This window comes from Perognathus longimembris, chromosome 17, assembly GCF_023159225.1.
Source record: "Perognathus longimembris pacificus isolate PPM17 chromosome 17, ASM2315922v1, whole genome shotgun sequence".
Lineage (NCBI taxonomy): Eukaryota > Metazoa > Chordata > Mammalia > Rodentia > Heteromyidae > Perognathus > Perognathus longimembris.
The window spans coordinates 17,878,789-17,896,802 of NC_063177.1; the positions used below are offsets into that span (position 1 = coordinate 17,878,789).

Consider the following 18,014-nt stretch of genomic DNA (forward strand, 5'->3'; position numbering starts at 1 on the left):
TTTGGCTGGTTGTAGAGTCCTTGCCTCACATACGTGAAGCCCTGGGTTCAATTCCTCAGCACCACATATATAGAAAAAGCCATAAGTGGTGCTGTGGCAAGTGGTAGAGTGCTAGCCTTGAGCAAAAAGAAGCCAGGACAGTGCTCAGGCCCTGAGTTCAAGCCCCAGGACTGGCAAAAAACAAAAACAAGCCCCTGGGTTTGATCCTTAGACATTCACACACATAAGAAAAAAAAAAAAAAAGCTGTTCCAAACACTGAGTTCCTATCCATCTACTGTATTTACCAACTCCCCAGCCCTTCTGAACTCATATACAACACTTCCATGGATTCTCATTCAATGAGGATTGTGATAAACTGGACAGCTGACTAGTTCAATAGCATTCATCTTCAAAGCAGTTAATAAACATTAACTAAGTGATCCACATGACACTCTAGAGAGACATCATTGCCTCATTTTACAGAGACGTGGGTACCAGTAAAGTACCAATATCATCCTAGGAAATGGATCATACCTCAAAAACCAGTCCAAGTCTACCCACAAGAAAGGGAGAATAGATTTTTTTCATGACCTCCCTCCTCCATTTACACCCCTTTAGAAGTATCTTCTGGCTAATTTTCCATGAATGCTCCCATTATTTCTTCCTTTTTCCAAATAAACAACAATAATAACAACAATCACAACAAAAAATTAAGCTTTTCTGAATAAATGACTTAAGTATTCTGCTAACTACACCTCTGAAGCTTTAGCAACACTGGCAAGTATGGGCTGGTGTTGACAAGAAGAATAAATTATGAGGGCTATTTAGAGCACAGAAGCATCTATCTACAGGTGTTTGTTAGCACATCAGGGCTGAGTGAGCTGATGTGATCAAGTTGACATAGTGCTAGTGGCCTTGATGTAGCAAATAAATGTAGGACTAAGATGAGACACCAAGGCAGACTGGGATCATCTAGAGATGGAACTGTATCTCTATAGCCTCAAATACATTCCTGGCTCATGGATGGGGACTATGGCTATAACAGGCATGAAAGCATTATAAAGAACAAAAATATCCCTTGAAAATGCAGCTTAGGATAAGAGACATTAGCTCCAAAAGGCAGGCTGCTTTTAACTACAGATGGTCATGTTCTGTCTCCTATGAGGTCCAAGAAAATGTAGGCTTTTTGCTTGGCTCAGTAGGGTTGGTATGATTGAGATCAGTACTGAATTGCTTGGGACAAAAGAGTGGCTAGAATGGAAAGGAAAAGACCTAAAATATAGTCCTAATCTCTCTTCTAAATAAATCCTGAATGTATATTTATAGACTTCCCATTTGAAGAGGAGTGAGAACTAGAGGCATGACTCAAGTGGTAGAGCACATGTCTAGCAAGTACAAGGCCCTGAATTCCAGTACAACACACACACACACACACACACACACACACACACACACACACACGAGCCAAATTATGAGCCTATCCGGGACAAATATCCATATCAATCCGCACCTACCTGGAGGGTTGATCTCTACTTGGAAGGACAGAGAAAGTTTTAGAGCATCCCCCACTTTGGGGTTACTTCACAGAACTAGTCCAGCCAACCCCATGGTAAAGAAGGAAGGAAAGCAAAGATGGGAAGTGGAAAGGTTGTTTAGTGAAACAAAGAATTAAGAGGAAAAAGAAAACCACCCCAAAGGGAGAATTACGCCAGCCTAGGGAAAAAGGATGAGTGAAGTTGGCATTCTCACATTCTGTCTGTACAGACACATAGCTAGAGCCTTCATCTGCCACTCCAGTGTATTAGGGGCAAAGGTCCTCCTTTAATCAGTCTCAGACCACACTGGCAGGCTCTAACCCATCTCCTCCAGTCAGACAATCATTACTACCCAGCCTTTCAGAAGGTCTACCATATTGGGCCTCCCTTTCCTCATATAATAGAGTTCAGTTGTCAGGTTTGGTGTGGGTAGAAAATACCTAGTAGAGCTGGTGCCTGTAATCCTAGCTACTCAGAAGGCTGAGATCTGAGGATTTCAGTTCAAAGCTAGCCCAGGCAGGAAAGTTTGTGAGACTCTCGTCTCCAATTAACTACCAGAAAACCAGAAAAAATACTGTGGCTCAAAGTGGTAGAGTGCTGAGCCTTGAACGGAAAAAGCTCAGGGACAGATCCCAGGCCCTGAATGTAAGCCCTACAATGGATCAAAAACTAGCAAACAAACCCTAGTATACTGTCTAGCTATGATCAAGCCAGGTACCAGTGGCTCACACTTGTAATCTGTGCTACTCATTCAGGAGGCTGAGATCTGAGGATTATGGTTCAAAGCCAGCCCAGGCAGCAAAGTTCATGAGACTTATCTCCAATTAACTCCAGAAGTGGAGCTGTGGGTTCAATTGATAAAGTGCTAGTGTTTAGCAAAAAAGCTCAGTGATAGTGCTCAGGCCCTGAGTTGAAGCCCCAGGACCACTCCCACAAAAAAAAACAACAACAATAAAGAAATGTTATGATCATTATTACAGGAGCAATGTTAAGGTTGCATCTCCTCTACTGAGTCACTTGCATCTCTAGAAGTGATCCTGGGTGCGAGAGCTGCCTTGAGTGCACCCCTATTATAATTCCTGAAGGATCTGGCATGGAGATACACCCCAGGATTGTGACCCTCGAAAGCGAAAGCTTCCAGAGAGGCAGAGGAACTACTGAGAGTCACAAAATGATGCTGCCAGGCAAATGACAGCCTGGGTATTTGTTTAATTTAGGCTCTTGTCAAGAAAGAACTTGATGGCTAACAGCCCAAACATAACTGCACAGCACCTCCCCAGGAAGCTCAATGCTACAGGCTCTCAAATATACCGTGAAGGAGGCAGGGACTCCATACACTGCTGCCAAGCCTGTGTCCCCTCCCACCCCACCAACCAGCTGCCCCAGGGGCCAGGGTGATAGCAAAATGGACAGTTTGGAAGCCAGTTAGGACTGGTTTAAGGTACCTCAAAAGAAGCTATAAGCCCAGTTCCTTCTCTAGCAGTCCTTGGTCAGGAATTCTCAAGGCAGCCTCAGGCAATTTTGCTTCTCAGCTTTAGGCTGGGAGGGGAGAGGAGGGGAAACAGGGAGACTTGCACTGGATCAGGTGGGGACGCTTTTCTCAGCAATATTGAGAAAGCCAAAGATGGGTTTCCATTCAATTCTGTGCTGTGGAAAACAGGGGAACCAGTACAGGCTTTTGCAAAGTGCCAGAATTACCCAGGAACATGAATAGCATGTGAATATGAGGCTGGGTTATTATGACTTTTATTTGTAAGAGAGCGGCTAAGCAGAGGTCATTAATCCTCCCTTTGGGTCAGGAGCTGATCTGCGTCAGGGCTCAGAACAGATGTGTTTCCTCCTTCATGCAGACACACGTGTGTGCACACACACCCCACACAGTTATTATAGACCCTGACCTTCACCCAATAAAGCTGGCTTCTGCAGGGAACGAGCAGATGGAGTGGCTGGGCTTGGTACAGCACTGATGCCCAGGGGACCTAGCTTTGCCCCTTTGATGTTAAAAAACCAAAGCAAAACAAACCATCATAAGGAGAGCTTCTGGGAGGAGGAGACAGAGGAAAGTAGGAGAAGGGGGTTGGGGAGAAAATATGGGGATGACAGGACCCTAAGGGAGGCCAAAGTCAGAGGCTGGATACTGGATACTGAGTACTGCAGAGATTCCAGGGCCAGACCCTGGAACTCATGGCATCATCTTTTCCCACCTCACCCTTCCACTTGGCAACTATGACTGTTATTAAGGAATCTGAGCCAGGCTGACCCTTTAAATGTCCTTGTTCATGGTAAAGGGTCAGAACCTAGCTCTACCAGCTTCCAGCCACAAGACTCAGTCCAGATGTTAAGGGAGGGTAAGAGGGCCCTAGGCAAGTGCACCAGGAAGGGCAAAATCCACTCACCTTCCTCAGAGGCCAACTGGTCCCTCTTCCTACACCACTGAAGAGTGACCACTGACCCCTCTACAAAGAGTCTCAAGGGAACGCTGGGGAGAGGGGCCCTGTGAGCCACCTGAGCCAATCCAGTGGGATGGAAGTATCTCCGAGTTTGGCCCAAGCCCCCCACCCCACCCCCAAGGAAGTCCCAACAATCAGTTAAACATCCCCCGCGGCTGTGCAAGAGCAATCACATGACCGCAGCAGCAGATTTGGGAGCGAGGGGGTGGAGAACTCCAGAAGGATTTTTTTTTTTTTTTTTTTTGGAGGGAGGTAGTGCTGATGAGAATAGGGGTGGAAAGGTAGCAGATCTGGGGGTGGGGTGGGGGGAGGTGTTTCGGGGTTCTTCATCTAAATGTCCCCCAGGGGGATCTGCACCCACAGATTCGCTTTCAGCCCGACCCCACCCTCACCCCCAAACCACAGCACCGCCTCAGTATTTCCCTGCGGAGGCACACTCGAACGCCAAGGACTTTTTTCCCAAAATGGCCTTTCAGCACCAGCGCGAACAGGGAGGCCACCAGGCTGGGAGGCGAGGCAGCTAGCGCCCCGGGAAGAACTCTCCCCTTTCCCAGAGCGCTGGGTTACACAACAGGTGGGAGAAGGTGGCACGGTCCCCTCTTCAAACCCGAGGGCCCGCCGCCGCCCACCCACCTGAAGTCTGCTCTGGAGATCCCCCCTCCACCCCGCGCGCGCGCGCCTCTCCCCCGCCTCCCAGAGCACCTGGCAGACGATACTCCCACCTCCCCACCGGTGCACGGCGGCCGGACGAACCCCGCACCTGGGACCTGGAGGCACCGAGGCACCCCAAGGGGCGTCGGGGTCCCTTCCCGCCCGACCTGCCCAGCCCAGGCGCACACGTACTGCTGTACAGGGTGTCGATCCAGGAGAGGCGCGGCAGGCCCCGGTGGCTGAGCGGCTCCATGCCCGCAGCTCCGCTCGGCGGCGGCGGCGGCGGCGGCGGCTCGGTCAGATCGGAAACCCGACCCGCATCGCACAACAAAGGAGGGAGGGAGCGGGCGCGAGGGGACCCGGGAGGGGCGGCCAGGTCGGGAGGCTGAAGTTGGGGAGCGCGGGATGGAGGCGGAGAAGCCAGGGAAACAGGTAGCAGGGAGGAGCGAGCCGGAGCTGCTCGGGGAGGAGGCGAGGCCGGCGAGCGACCCCCGCCAGCACCCCCGCGGGCGGCTGCGGCCACCGCGAACCGCGCTGCAGATCCGGGAACCGCGGCCCCGCAGCCGGCGCGCCAACTAGCAACTTCCCGGGGGCTGCGCGGCGCCCAGGGGCGGGGGCTGCGGCCAATCGGCGCGAGGCTCGGGCGCGCCCCCCACCCGCAGCGGCAGCACCCCTCCCGGGTGCGGGTGCGGAGAGCGCAGCCCCCGGCCCCCCGCCGGCGTCCGGGCGAGAGGGGCGCCAACCCGCGCCCGCGCGCGCGCGAGGAGTGGCCCCACGGGGTCTCCCGGCTGCAGCGCAGACTCGGGCTACCTCCCCCCTCCTCCCGTCGGGCTCAGCAGAATCCTGGGCAGCCCGCAAACCAGGGAGACCTATGGGCCCCGCAGGGGTGACATCACCTGCCACCCCAGGATCTCTAAGCGCAGATTTGGGGCTGGTGCAGCTGCCAGGCCCCTCCCCTAGGCAAGCCTGGGGAGTGGTACTGATGGGGGTTAAGACCCAGCGCGCTGGCAAAAAGGCCCGGCAGCTCTGGGATGGTTTCCTCCCAAATCTTAACAGCTCCTTTTCCATTTAAACACCCTTGACCTTACACAGCGTCAATTCCTGGCCCTACACACCAGGGGGCAGTGGCTGGAAAAAGGCAGGAGGGCAGCGGCTCGTGGGGGGAACTCCAGATGTGCTGCCCCTCCCCCCAGTACAGGAGAAGCTGGTGGGGGGGGGGGGGGTCTCCCAGTTCCTTCGGGAACCCTCTTTTTAGGGGACCCCTAGGGTTACTCAGGAGGTCTGTTGTGCATGTATAACCCTATCCAAGTTGAGGGAAGTCTGGGTCAAGGTACCTTTACAAACAAAATTCCTTCTATTGCTGACCCCCTTAGGACCACTTAAATTATTGTGGTGTGGGGAAGGCCTCAAGTGCCTGAGACCTTTGACAACTTTCCCATAGATTTTTCTCCTGCATATCTCTCACAAAGAGTCAAGGACCTTGAAGAAGGGACTGGAGAGAGGAGCAAGTCAGGCCAGCTTAGTCCAGGACACTAGAGGCTAAAAAGCTTCTTTCCTGAGCAACCAGGAATGGAGGCAGCTGGGCCTATCAAAGAAGCCCTGTATTGAACTACTTATTCACCAGCACAGCGGCATTTTTGACTAAGCAGCAATCTTCACCACACTCCACCAAGCCTCAAGCAGCTTTATGGGCAAAATTGACCCATCTCTCCAGTTAAGCTCATACTATCTTGTGGAAGGCAGTATTGTTAACACTGGGCAGGAGGGTCTCCTCATCATTCAAAAAACAACACAGACCTAGCTCCTAAGCAGAGAAGTAGACCCTCACACGTGATGTTGAAAGGAAGCCTGTGCCCAGCCCCTGCAAGCTGCCTGCAGTTTACCCAAGGGAAGATGGTGGCCACCAGCTCACAGAAGGATGGGGTGAGCCCTCTGCGAGGTTCAAAGAGGTGCACACTCTAGAGTGTGGGGATCCTCTACAGGAGGGTGCAGCATTAGCAAGCACAGCCTTGTGTCCATTCAGGCCCTTCTTGCTCCCAGTCCTTCTGGCTCTGGCTCTGTATATCTAGCTGCCACTTCCTGTTCAGCTGTTACCCTTCCACTGTCCCTGACTGGCACAGAGGATTTGAAGGACCATGAAGGCACCTGAAGTTAGGCAGGAGGGGGCCGTACATCTCCAATGAGATGCTCTAGAAATAGAGCTCTGGGATGGGAGCAGGAATAAGCAGACTCTCCCAGGAAACAGATGGAGAAGTAGAAAGGGGCCCAGCGTTTCCCTTTGGGTATGGAACTCTTGGAAGGTAAGAATCCAGGAGAGAGAGGAAACAGGAGCATAAACTACAGCTATCTAAGACCCCTAGTCCAGGGGAGTGAGGGCCACTGTCCCCTCCTCAGCATCAACATCCCAGCAGCCCTAGGCCTTTCCCCTGTACTGGGAATTTTCCTGATGGCAACATCCGGTGCTGACTGTGAGGAGGCCATGGATGTATGTTTCTGTGTGAGTCACATACATTTGCATACATTTTACATTTTTATCTAGAGGCTTCAACAATCTATTTTCAGCATTTTTTTTCTAGCTACAATGTTGCAGTTGCTCTCCTCAGCATTGCCATAGTTTGCTTTCTTCTACATTTTGTAAGATCTTGCCCTGGGCTGCCCTCTCCACAACACAGTGTAGGCTAGAGGGAGAGATGATCTTGGAAACCCTACTTCTAATACCTGACACTGAATACCTACTGTGTGACCAGCTTGGATCTTATTTGTTCACAAGGACAGTATCACTGTGAACATCACAGTTACCTTAGTTTTCTATATTTTCCAGATGAGAAAACTGAAATACTGTGTAGCTAAGTAACTCACCCAGTTAGTGGGGGCTGTGACTTAGGTCCTGCAATCTACTTTAAAAGCCTTGCATACTGCCTGGACTGTGAGCCAACTGATGAATACAGAATATCAAGGATCGCTGGAAATATGGGTTAGTTTCCAGATGAGAGGCCACCCCTTCCAGCTCAGTTCCATCTCCAGGTGACTGTCTCAGATCTGTGTTAAGCTTAGGAAAGGGTATTTGCTTCAAGATTGCCTTGATGCCATGTTGGATGGCCTCCAGCAATGTTTACCTCCACACAGCCTGACTCTGACCTAGTCTACAAAGACAGGTGGGTGGGCCTTGGAGCACCAGGTTGATTTGAGTCTGAAACTGATGGCTCCAGATGTCTGGCACTGAGGGCATGGGGGGGAGACTAGGAAATCTTACCAAACATGCTAGGAAGGAAGGAGTTAAAGAGTCACTCTGTGTTTTTTTTTTTTGGTGGTTTTTTTTTTTGTTTTTTTTTTTTTTTGCTTAAGGCCTGCTACCCTGAAGTGCTCTTAACCCCAGCCATCAACCCCAATCTGTCAGAACAGCAGGGAGGTATTCTCCTAAACAGATCTCCCTGATTCAGCTAAGTGCCTGGAACAGCCATGTACCCCAAGGCACTGAGTCAGCATGTATCACACCTCCTTCTCCAAGCCCCTCCTCTCCACCCAGTGCTAGTGGACCAACATTTTTCATCTCCCCTTGGTCAGCCCTCCAGCCTGACCTCTGCTCCCCCATCTCTGTGACACCTGTCTGTTCCTTTCTAATCAATGGATTCAAGTGGATTTAAGGGGTTTGTTACACCATAGAAGTGCTACATTAATGATGCAGGGCTGAGTGGAAAAGAGAAGGATCCTATCTGAAGGCAGCAGCCCTGCCTTCTATTCTCAGAGCTATGCTATTCACTGTTTCTCCCCAACAACCAATTCATGCTCCCACCAAACAGTCAAGATAAAAAAGGATGATGATGCTTAAATCAAAACTGGGAACTTCCATTCTTCTTTCCTTCTTACATTAGTAACCCAACTTAACAGTGCCCCACAGGAAGCTCTCAGGAGTTCCTGCTTCCTTGATCAACCAGTGATCACTGCTGGTGAAAAGAAACATCCTCTATAGGGGAAAAAAAATGTGTGAGAAGAGACTGGATACACTGCTGCAGAGGGCAAGTAGGGCTCTCCACATGCAAATGAGAGAGAAAAATAAAAAGCCTCTGATTACCGAAAGCCAAGTTGGCACCCTCCTTAGCAAGCATTCAGCTCTCAAAAGCTGGGGTCTACAAGTTTCACGCTAGGGTCTTGATCTGTCAGATGAATGAGGCTCAGGTGGACCTCCAGAGCAGCTAGCACCACACTGTGCTTCCCAATCATCTTTCTACCAAATGTCTAACACACTAGGATTAAAAAAAAAAAGCATGTTGAAGCCAGTGGCTCACACTTGTAATCCTAGCTACTCAGGAGGCTGAGATCTGAGGATCAGGGTTTAAAGCCAACTTGGGCAGGAAAGTCCCTGAGACTTTTTTTTTTTTTTTTTTTTTTTGCCATTCCTGGCCTTGGACTCAGGGCCTGAGCACTGTCCCTGGCTTCTTTTTGCTCAAGGTTAGCACTCTGCCACTTGAGCCACAGCGCCACTTCTGGCCATTTTCTATATATGTGGTGCTGGGGAATTGAACTTAGGGCTTCATATGTAGGAGGCAACATATTCCCAGCCCCCCCTGAGACTCTTATCTCCAATTAACCACCAGAAAAATGGAAGTGGCACTGTGGCTCAAGTGGTAGAGTGCTGGCCTTGAGCTGAAGAGCTCAGGGACAGTGCCCAGGCATGTTGAGCCAGGTACACACCTGTAATTCTAGCACTCAGGAGACTAAGGTAGGAGGATCTCAAGTTCAAGGTTGGCCTAGGGCTATATAGTGAAGTCCTGTTGTTTGTTTGTTGTTTTTAATGTATGCTGTGTGAGAGAAAAGTAATAACAAATAGCATTTGTTGAGTGCTTCTTAAGTGCTGAGCACCACTTTGGACTGTACACAGATCATCTTACCTAATCTTCACAATAAGCCAGTGAGCTAGGTGCTGCTATTGTCTCATTTCACAGAAAAATAAATGGAGTTGCAGAGAGATTAAGCTACTGGCCAGCTAGCAGATGGTAACACTTGGGAATGAAGTGACTCTGAACCCAAGTCTGTGTATGCAGCCCTGTCCTGAGCTGTAAGGAGTGGAACAAGGTGAGTAAACAGAATGAAATTAAAGTCAGGGAAAAAGAAATCAGAGCTACCTAAGAAAGCAAGGCCGTGTTATTTCAGAATCCCTAAGGGCCCGCCAATAATTAAGCAAAAGGAAAACTGGTTCCCCCCAAAAACCACATCTACTACAACAGGACAGATGATCCCAGAGACAAGCTGAATGAAACCCAATGATAGTCTCTTGCATGTCAGGTCCCACCATTCTCCTACTATTGTGCCTCAGCCAGGGTTCAGCCTTTTCAGCCTGTTTTCACAGCTGCAGAAGGTGGGTACCCTTGTAGGTCAAGCAGATGACCTATCATCCCCAATAGACTATTAACATGGCTCCCCAACAGATCCTGGGGTGGCCTGTTTTCTGTTCCTTGCTTCATTTCTTTCTCCTGGTTACAGCAAAAATAGCATTTATTACTCTAAGATTCACCCTCAGTTCTGGGATCTGGTGATCTGCTGGATCACTTCTCCCAGAAAAGACTTGGCCCAGTTCTGTCCTTTGTCCTCCTCCTAGCTGCTGCTTCTCAACCTCCTGGCTTTCCCAGCAAGACAACAGAACTGATCTTCATTTCTCTACCAAAGTTCTGTGTCATCTGGAGTCATGGAGAAGATCTGCATCCTTGACAGGACTAGACTGAACCCCTGAGAACTGCATTCACTCCCTTTTTGCCTGCTTGGCAGTGTGCTTCCCAGAGTACACACAGGGTAACCCAAGGTCCCAGCAATAGTGATAGTCCTCACACATACCCACCCACCAGGGGCTATGCTAAAGCCCTGTTCCTACAGCCAGTGACCACCTGGAGTCCAGCTCCCTGCAGAACAGCTGGCATGGATAAGATGAACAAATCTGCAACTTTAGAAGAGTTTCTTGTTAAGCCCCAGCTAAAGTGGTCTTCGCCGGACACTGCTCAGATTATACCTCTCAAGGGTCAACATGAGCAATTTTCCTATAGGGAGGGCTCAACAATGGGGTTTGGAGCCCCCCCTCATTTACTTACCAATTAGGCCCCATCAGCATTTGGAAAGATGCCAGCCGAAAAAGAGAGTAGAAGGATTCCCCAAATCCCAAAGACCCAGACACCAAATTCAGTGCTCCAATCTCCCCAGCTCTGAGTAAGCAAGGACAAATCCAGCAGGGGTCAGAGCTCCTGGGCTGGCCCTCTGCCTTCCTGTGGTCACCAGTCAGTATCCTGAAGCTGGCTGTGCCTTCCAGTCTTTCAGCCAAAATCCTGCAGATGTATCCCAGTCCTGCACTGCTCTGCCAAAGCTCTGACGCCACCCTCCAGGCTGGTCCTGTTTCCTTCAGGCCTGAGTGTAGTTGCAGAAGCTGAGCCCCATCAAGGAGACAGGCTCTAAGAAGTGGTGGCTCAACATTCAGGAAGGCAAGGAAAAGAAGCCTCTGAGCCTGGCCAGTGGCACTTGTCACTGATGGGAGTTTCACTTTGGGTTTAATGATCTAACCTGATGGTGTGTGGCACTGTCTCTTTAAGGACCAGGCCTCTTTAAAGCAAGTCCTCCCCGCAGTCAAACTCCAGCTGCCACTGGCCCTGCGGCAGAGTTATGGGGCTCCCATACGCCATCTGGTGGCCTGGCAGAGCAGCACCTCATCTACCAGCAGTGTTCCAACCAGGGAGCCTTGATGTGCTTGCACTCAAATCTCAGCTCCCCCACAAAACTCTGCCTTAGGCTGCAGGTTACTGTTGTGAGCAAGGAGGCTAGAAGAATCCAGGAGAAAGTCCACTTGGATTCAGGAGAGGTGGGAGCCTGCAAGAGTGACATGGGGAGGAGAGTGCCTTGCCCCATTGGACAAAACCTTCCATAACATCTTTTTTTTTAATCTTTTTTTTTGGCCAGTCCTGGGCCTTGGACTCAGGGCCTGAGCACTGTCCCTGGCTTCTTCCCGCTCAAGGCTAGCACTCTGCCACTTGAGCCACAGCGCCGCTTCTGGCCGTTTTCTGTATATGTGGTGCTGGGGAATTGAACCTAGGGCCTCGTGTATCTGAGGCAGGCACTCTTGCCACTAGGCCATATCCCCAGCCCCTTCCATAACATCTTAAACAAGAGGAGTTCCCCAGCCTCCTCACTGGTCTTGTGGTTTTTCTGAATATACCTTTGTCCCCTTAATCACTGAGACAGAGGCTGTCAATAAGAGGAGTGATTGGTGGTACTGCCCTACCAGAAAGTACTTTAAAATGTACTGGAGCACTTAAAGTGGTCACCATAATAGGGGGCACTACTGGCATTCAATGAGCTGAAGCCAGTAATGCCCAAAGAATGTCTTCAATGGTTACAGTGTTGACAGTACACGGATAGTAAAGACTGAAATGTTTCCCTAAGAAGCTCATATCTTGATTCTTCTTTTTCCCATCACCCTGCCTTTGTTGCCTCCCTATCTAAATGTCACCTTTGTAAACTCAGGAGTTGAGAGGCATGGACTGGTCCAAGCTACCTTCACATCAGATGCTAGCATGCTAACAAGGCACCGACACACACACATCTGTATCCAGCCCTCCACAGGGTCTCCATCATCATGACCCTTGGAAAGCTGATAGGCTAGCAAACCTCCAGGAGCCAGCAGATGATTGATGAGAAGAAATCATAGAAGACCAGCTGTCCCTCTCCCCCAACTCTGTCTTACTTCCTATGGGGATAACTCAGCCCAGCCCTGTCCTCTGTCTCTCAATTGTCCCAGGACATAGGAAGACACACAACTGATTTCAGGTTCTGATCATGACACCTCATGACTCCTAATTTCCTCTTTGTACACTGTCCTAGACTGGTCAGCTCCATTTCACAAATACCATCAGGTGCCAGGTGCTGCTATAAGAGACCAACACATGTGATAGGTGTTCTAATGAAAGGAGAGTGGAAGAGGAAGGGACTCGGGCTGCGGTGGTATGTGAAAGTGGCTTAGGGTCACATCTGAACTGAGGCTCAGATCACATAGGAAGCTCAGTTGTATGGGAGTTCTCCAGCAGCCCACAGGAGGAGAGAGCACTTGCTGAGCAAACCTGTCATGCCATTCCTTTCTGAGACCTTCCTGTTACTGTCAGGAGAAAGAACTATATCTTCTTTTTTCTTCTTTTTTCATTAGTAGTAGGGCTTGAGCTGAGGGCCTGGGAGCTGTCCCTGAGCTCTTTTGCTCAAGGCCTAGTGCTGTTCCACTTGAGCCACAGCTCCACTTTCAGTTTTCTGGTGAGTAACTGGGGCTAAGAGTCTCATAGATTTTTCCAGGCTGGCTTTGAACTATGATCCTCAGATTTCAGTCTCCTGAGTAGTTAGGATTATAGGCTATGAGCCACCAGCTCATACAACAACTAGTGATTCTAAGGAATGAATAAGTCAAAGCAAGTGAACAAATGACTACATAGATTCCTGGTCACAAAAGGCCTGGAATGAAGCAAAACGTATTATTTCAGCCAGTCTGGTTAGTAGTCCTGTGGACACATTTTCTGGAGAGATCCTCCCCCCTTTTGCCCACCCCCCCCCCCAAAAAAAAACACCAAAAGAGACATCCAACAGTACCCTAGAATTGAATTTGGGTCAGGACAATTGCTGCTCCAATTAATCCTCTAGGCACTGACACAAAACCTCAACTAAAAACTTCCCGGTGCTCAGGGCTCCCTTGCTAAGCAGTCAGCATTCACTGCTGCACTCCTTTTTACCCAATCAGACTCCAACATGGAAATGGAATAGGAACCTAGAAAAGATTCTGCCCACGGTGGGAATTTCTATTTCAATTCTAACAGTCCCTCTTCTGGTCCTGTCCCAAATTGGCAAGGTAATTTGCTTCCCCGCCCCCCCTCCAGTCCTAGGGCTTGAACTCAGAGCCTGGGCACTGTCCCTGAGTTTCTTTGGCTCAAGGCTGGTGCTCTCCTACTTGAGCCACAGCTCCATGTCCAGCTTTTTGGTTGCTAATTGGAAATAAGAGTCTCATAGACTTTCCTACCTGGGCTGGTTTTGAACCACAATCCTCAGATCTCAGCCTCCTGAGTAACTAGGATTACAGGTGTGAGCCACCAAATGCCTGGTTTAGCATTTGCTTTTTTTTTTTTTGGCCAGTCCTGGGCCTTGGACTCAGGGCCTGAGCACTGTCCCTGGCTTCTTCCCGCTCACAGCGCCCCTTCTGGCTGTTTTCCATATTTGTGGTGCTGGGGAATTGAACTGAGAGCTTCATGTGTAGGAGGCAAGCACTCTTGCCACTAGGCCATATTCCCAGCCCTGGCATTTGCTTTTGAGGAGGGAGACATACTGTAGCTGTCACCTAGAGAAAAGCAGAGCTGAAGGCATAGCTCAAGTGGTAGAGTGCCTGTTGAGCAAGTGCAAGGCTGTGAGTTCAAACTGCAGCACTTGGGATAGGATGTAGCTCAGTGGCAAAGTGCTTGCCTAGCAAGTGCAACATCCTGGGTTCGATCCCCAGTACCAAAAGAAAAGAAAAAGAAAGAAAAACAAACTGCAGCACTTAAAAAAAAACAAAAACAAGTCTATTTGTCTCCTCCTCTGGATGCAGGCTTACCCATCTCCTCTGCATAGGTTGTGGACACTCACAGTCTAAGAGAGAAGATGCTGGTTGGCATTGATGTCACACCCTTCTACCTAGGGCTTTGCAGGTGCCCCACAGTGGGAACTCTCTGACTCTCAAAGGTGACTTTAATATACTCACTTCTCAGGACAGCCCCTCAAACCAATAAGCCTAGAATGCTGACTTTCTAGTTCGGTGAGGAGAGAACAACTTGACGGAAAATGATTCTGGGCTTTTGTCCTCCCAATAACCTCGCTTGAAAAGGTCTGCAGAAATCCTGACTAGCAGACAGACAGGCAGGGATACAGAGGCCTTCTACAGCTACTGCTTGCCCAGAGCCTCGGTCACCACCGAGCAGGCCACAGAGCCTAGACAAGACAGGAGCAGACTTAGCTGGTATGCTGGGGCCTGCACACAATGGAAAACATTCCTCTTCATTTCCCTCTCACCAAGACAAAGTGAATAAAACAATATTTAGTCAAAGTCTATAGTTTGCTGGGCTTTAGGTCTGTGACATCTCAGGAAATTACCCAAGACCATCGAAGTCAGTAATCTAGATGGTTCATCTTCCAAGTTCCTGATAGCTCTCCCCCACCATTTTTTAAATTTATTTATTTATTTATTTTTCCAGTGCTGGGGCTTGGACTCGGGGCCTGAGCACTGTCCCTGGTGGCTTCTTCTTCTTCTTCTTCTTCTTCTTCTTCTTCTTCTTCTTCTTCTTCTTCTTCTTCTTCTTCTTCTTCTTCTTCTTCTTCTTCTTCTTCTTCTCCTCCTCCTCCTCCTCCTCCTCCTCCTCCTCCTCCTCCTCCTCCTCCTCCTCCTCCTCCTTCTCCTTCTCCTTCTCCTTCTTTTTCTTCTTCTTCTTTTTCTCAAGGCCAGCCCTCTACCTCTTGAACCACAGCACCATTTCTGACTTTTTCTGTTTATGTGGCACCATGGAATCAAACCTAAGGCTTCATACATGCGAGGCAAGAACTTTACCACTAATCCATATTCCTAGCCCTCCTGCTAGCTTTTTATCTGCTATTTAGTAAGGATGCTCTGCCACATGTAATAACTCTGAGTCCCTCTCTCCTGAAATGATACACTTGGTACTAGGCTGTGAATATCCTTTGCTCCTCCTGAACTCCTGTAGAAGTCTCCCACAGTCATATGTTAATGGTATTGACAGCAGAAACTTAATATGAAGGCAATGCTTACAGTGGGGACTTTATTTTGTCTTTTTTTTTTCTTCCCCAGCAGTGCTGGAGTGAATTCCAGGCTCAAGCATTCTGCCAGGGATGAGGCCTCATCTCAGAAGAGGGAACTTTGGAATGTGAGTGGATTAGGTCATTATGGGAGAGGGTCATGATTGAGTCCTTACATCTCAAGAGGTGAGGAAGCCAACTCCATCCTTGCCAGAGCCTCTATTATGTGATTTGAACTTCTAGCCTCCAAGACTGTGCTAAACAAACCTCTTTTTCCATAAAGTAGCATGCCTCTAGAATTTTATTACAATAATGAAAAGCTGACTAATCTATCTGGTGAGAGGTACCAATGAAAATCAGAGAAATAACAAATAGATGGATAGCAGAAAGTACTTATGTTCATTTTGCCAGGAATAATCTAAGGACTGTGCATCTATTAAACCATTTAATTATCACAATAACCCAAGACTACTTTGCATTTTTAGCTCTCCAACATTCTGCTGACTTTCTTAAATAGAAAAATAGGGCATTATTCTGTTAATATCCTGAATCCAGATCCCTGCTTCGTCACTAAATTGCTGTGTAGCCTTACATAATCCTCCTTTCCTCTCTGGGCCCTACCCAGATGTGAAAGAATACAGTCATAACTATGTATGGCATTCCTTGAGCAATAGATGACCACAAAGCAATTTGTAAGTAGTTGGTAACTTCCCATATCTCAGGTGTTTTAGTGGGTATTTAGGGGCTTATAAACTTTATTACCAGCTGGGCACCAGTGGCTCACACCTATACTCTAGAGGCTGAGATCTGAGGATTGTGGTTCAAAGCCAACACTGACAAGAAAGTCCATGAGACTCTTTTCTCAAATTAACTGCAAAAAGACAGAAGTAGAGCTGTAGCTCAAATGGTAAAGTGCTAGCCTTGAGCACAAAAGTTCAAGGACAGCACCCAGGCTCTGAGTTCAAGCCCCAGAGCAGGCACTAAATAAATAAATAAAGGAGCTTTTTTTTTTTTTTTGCCAGTCCTAGGCCTTGGACTCAGGGCCTGAGCACTGTCCCTGGCTTCTTTTTGCTCAAGGCTAGCACTCTGCCACTTGCGCCACAGTGCCACTTCTGGCCATTTTCTATATATATGGTACTGGGGAATCGAACCCAGGGCTTCACGTATACGAGTCAAGCACTCTTGCCACTAGGCCATATTCCCAGCCCAAGGAGCTTTATTAATTGAATATTTTAAGTCCTACATAGGACAAGATTCCTTTGCCTAGGATGTTTGCAATTATGGATTTGAGACTTGCCCAGAAATTATGAAGTGGCCAGGCAGGCAGAGCGTGACCTGGGCTACACATTATGAAGGGGTCACCACATCCAACAGAGCTAATAATTCAATGTGTATTCTTTTGTTGTTGTTGTTTTACTAAATGTTTCTCTGTTTCCTGCAGCACTGAGATTTGAATTCAGACCTATCATTTGCCAGGTAGATGCTCTACCACTTGAACCATACCCCAACTTGTCCAAATGCTTCTTTAAGGAAATGCCACTTGAGGGCTGGGAATATGGCCTAGTGGCAAGAGTGCTTGCCTCGTATACATGAAGCCCTGGGTTCAATTCTCTAACACCACATACACAGAAAATGGCCAGAAGTGATACTGTGGCTCAAGTGGCAGAGTGCTAGCCTTGAGTAAAAAGAAGCTGGGGATGGACAGTGCTCAGGCCCTGAGTCCAAGGCCCAGAGCTGGCAAAAAACAAAGGAACTGTCACTTGAAATAGAACCTGCAAAGACCATTAATGTTTCACTGGTGAAAATAACATGGTGGGAGAGGGAGTGGGATAAAAGAGAGTGATGGAGGGAGTGAGGTTGAGGACACATTCTATGCATATGTGGAAATGTCACAGTGAAACTTCCCTTGTCCAATTAATGTATGCTAGCAGCAACAACAACACTAATAAAAAGAACCAAAATAACAGAGTGAGGATGTAGGGAATTCTGGAGGAGTAAAGAAAGCATAAGCTATTGTAGAGGCAAAAATGGGGGTGGAGAGGCAGGCATGGCTGTAGTCCCAGATAATCAGGACACGGAAACAGAAGGATCACTTGAGTGTAGAATTGGAGACCAGCCTGCGCTCATAGAGACCCTATCTCAAGGAAGAAAAAGGATAGGAGAGCTGGAACAGATGCCTGAAGAAGAAAGTTCTTCTGTGAACTGTGGGGGAATGGAGCAACTTGCTAATATAATATGAAATCTCAGTATGAACTTAAGAGACCCAACAGAGTTTGTAGCTTCTCTTAAGCCTATCCTTATTAAGAAGCTTTTCAAGGCCAGATGCCAGTAGCCCATGACTATAACCCTGGCTACTCAGGAGATTTAGACCTACCACAATTAAAAGCTAGCCCAGGCAGAAAGTCCACAAGACTCTATCTTCAAATAAACCAGCAAAATGTGGGCTGGAGGCCTGGCTCAAGTGATAGAGTGCCAGTTGTAAGCAGAGAAGACAAGTGAGAATGTGAGGTCAAAGGAGGAAGAGGAGAAGGAGGAAAAGGAAGGGGAGGAGGAAGAGAAGGAGAAGAGAGAAGGGAGCAGGAGGAGGAGGACAAAGGAGATAGAGAA

General features: G+C 48.6%; 1 protein-coding gene across 3 annotated transcripts in view; it reads right to left on the minus strand.

Annotated features, from left to right (window-relative positions):
* Positions 1–18,014, minus strand: part of Abr (ABR activator of RhoGEF and GTPase) — a 207,830-nt gene that overhangs the window by 151,659 nt on the left and 38,157 nt on the right. Inside the window, exon 1 of one of the 3 annotated variants that reach the window (XM_048366985.1) lies at positions 10,697–10,713. The exons of 1 other annotated variant lie outside the window; for it this stretch is intronic. Coding sequence is in view for 1 of the 2 variants with exons in the window: in XM_048366983.1 (XP_048222940.1) it covers positions 4,809–4,869 (61 nt within the window). In the remaining variant the exon portion in view is untranslated. Of the gene's footprint in view, positions 1–4,808; positions 5,119–10,696; positions 10,714–18,014 lie in introns of those variants that run through there. One more of the 3 variants, XM_048366983.1, reaches the window with a different exon arrangement.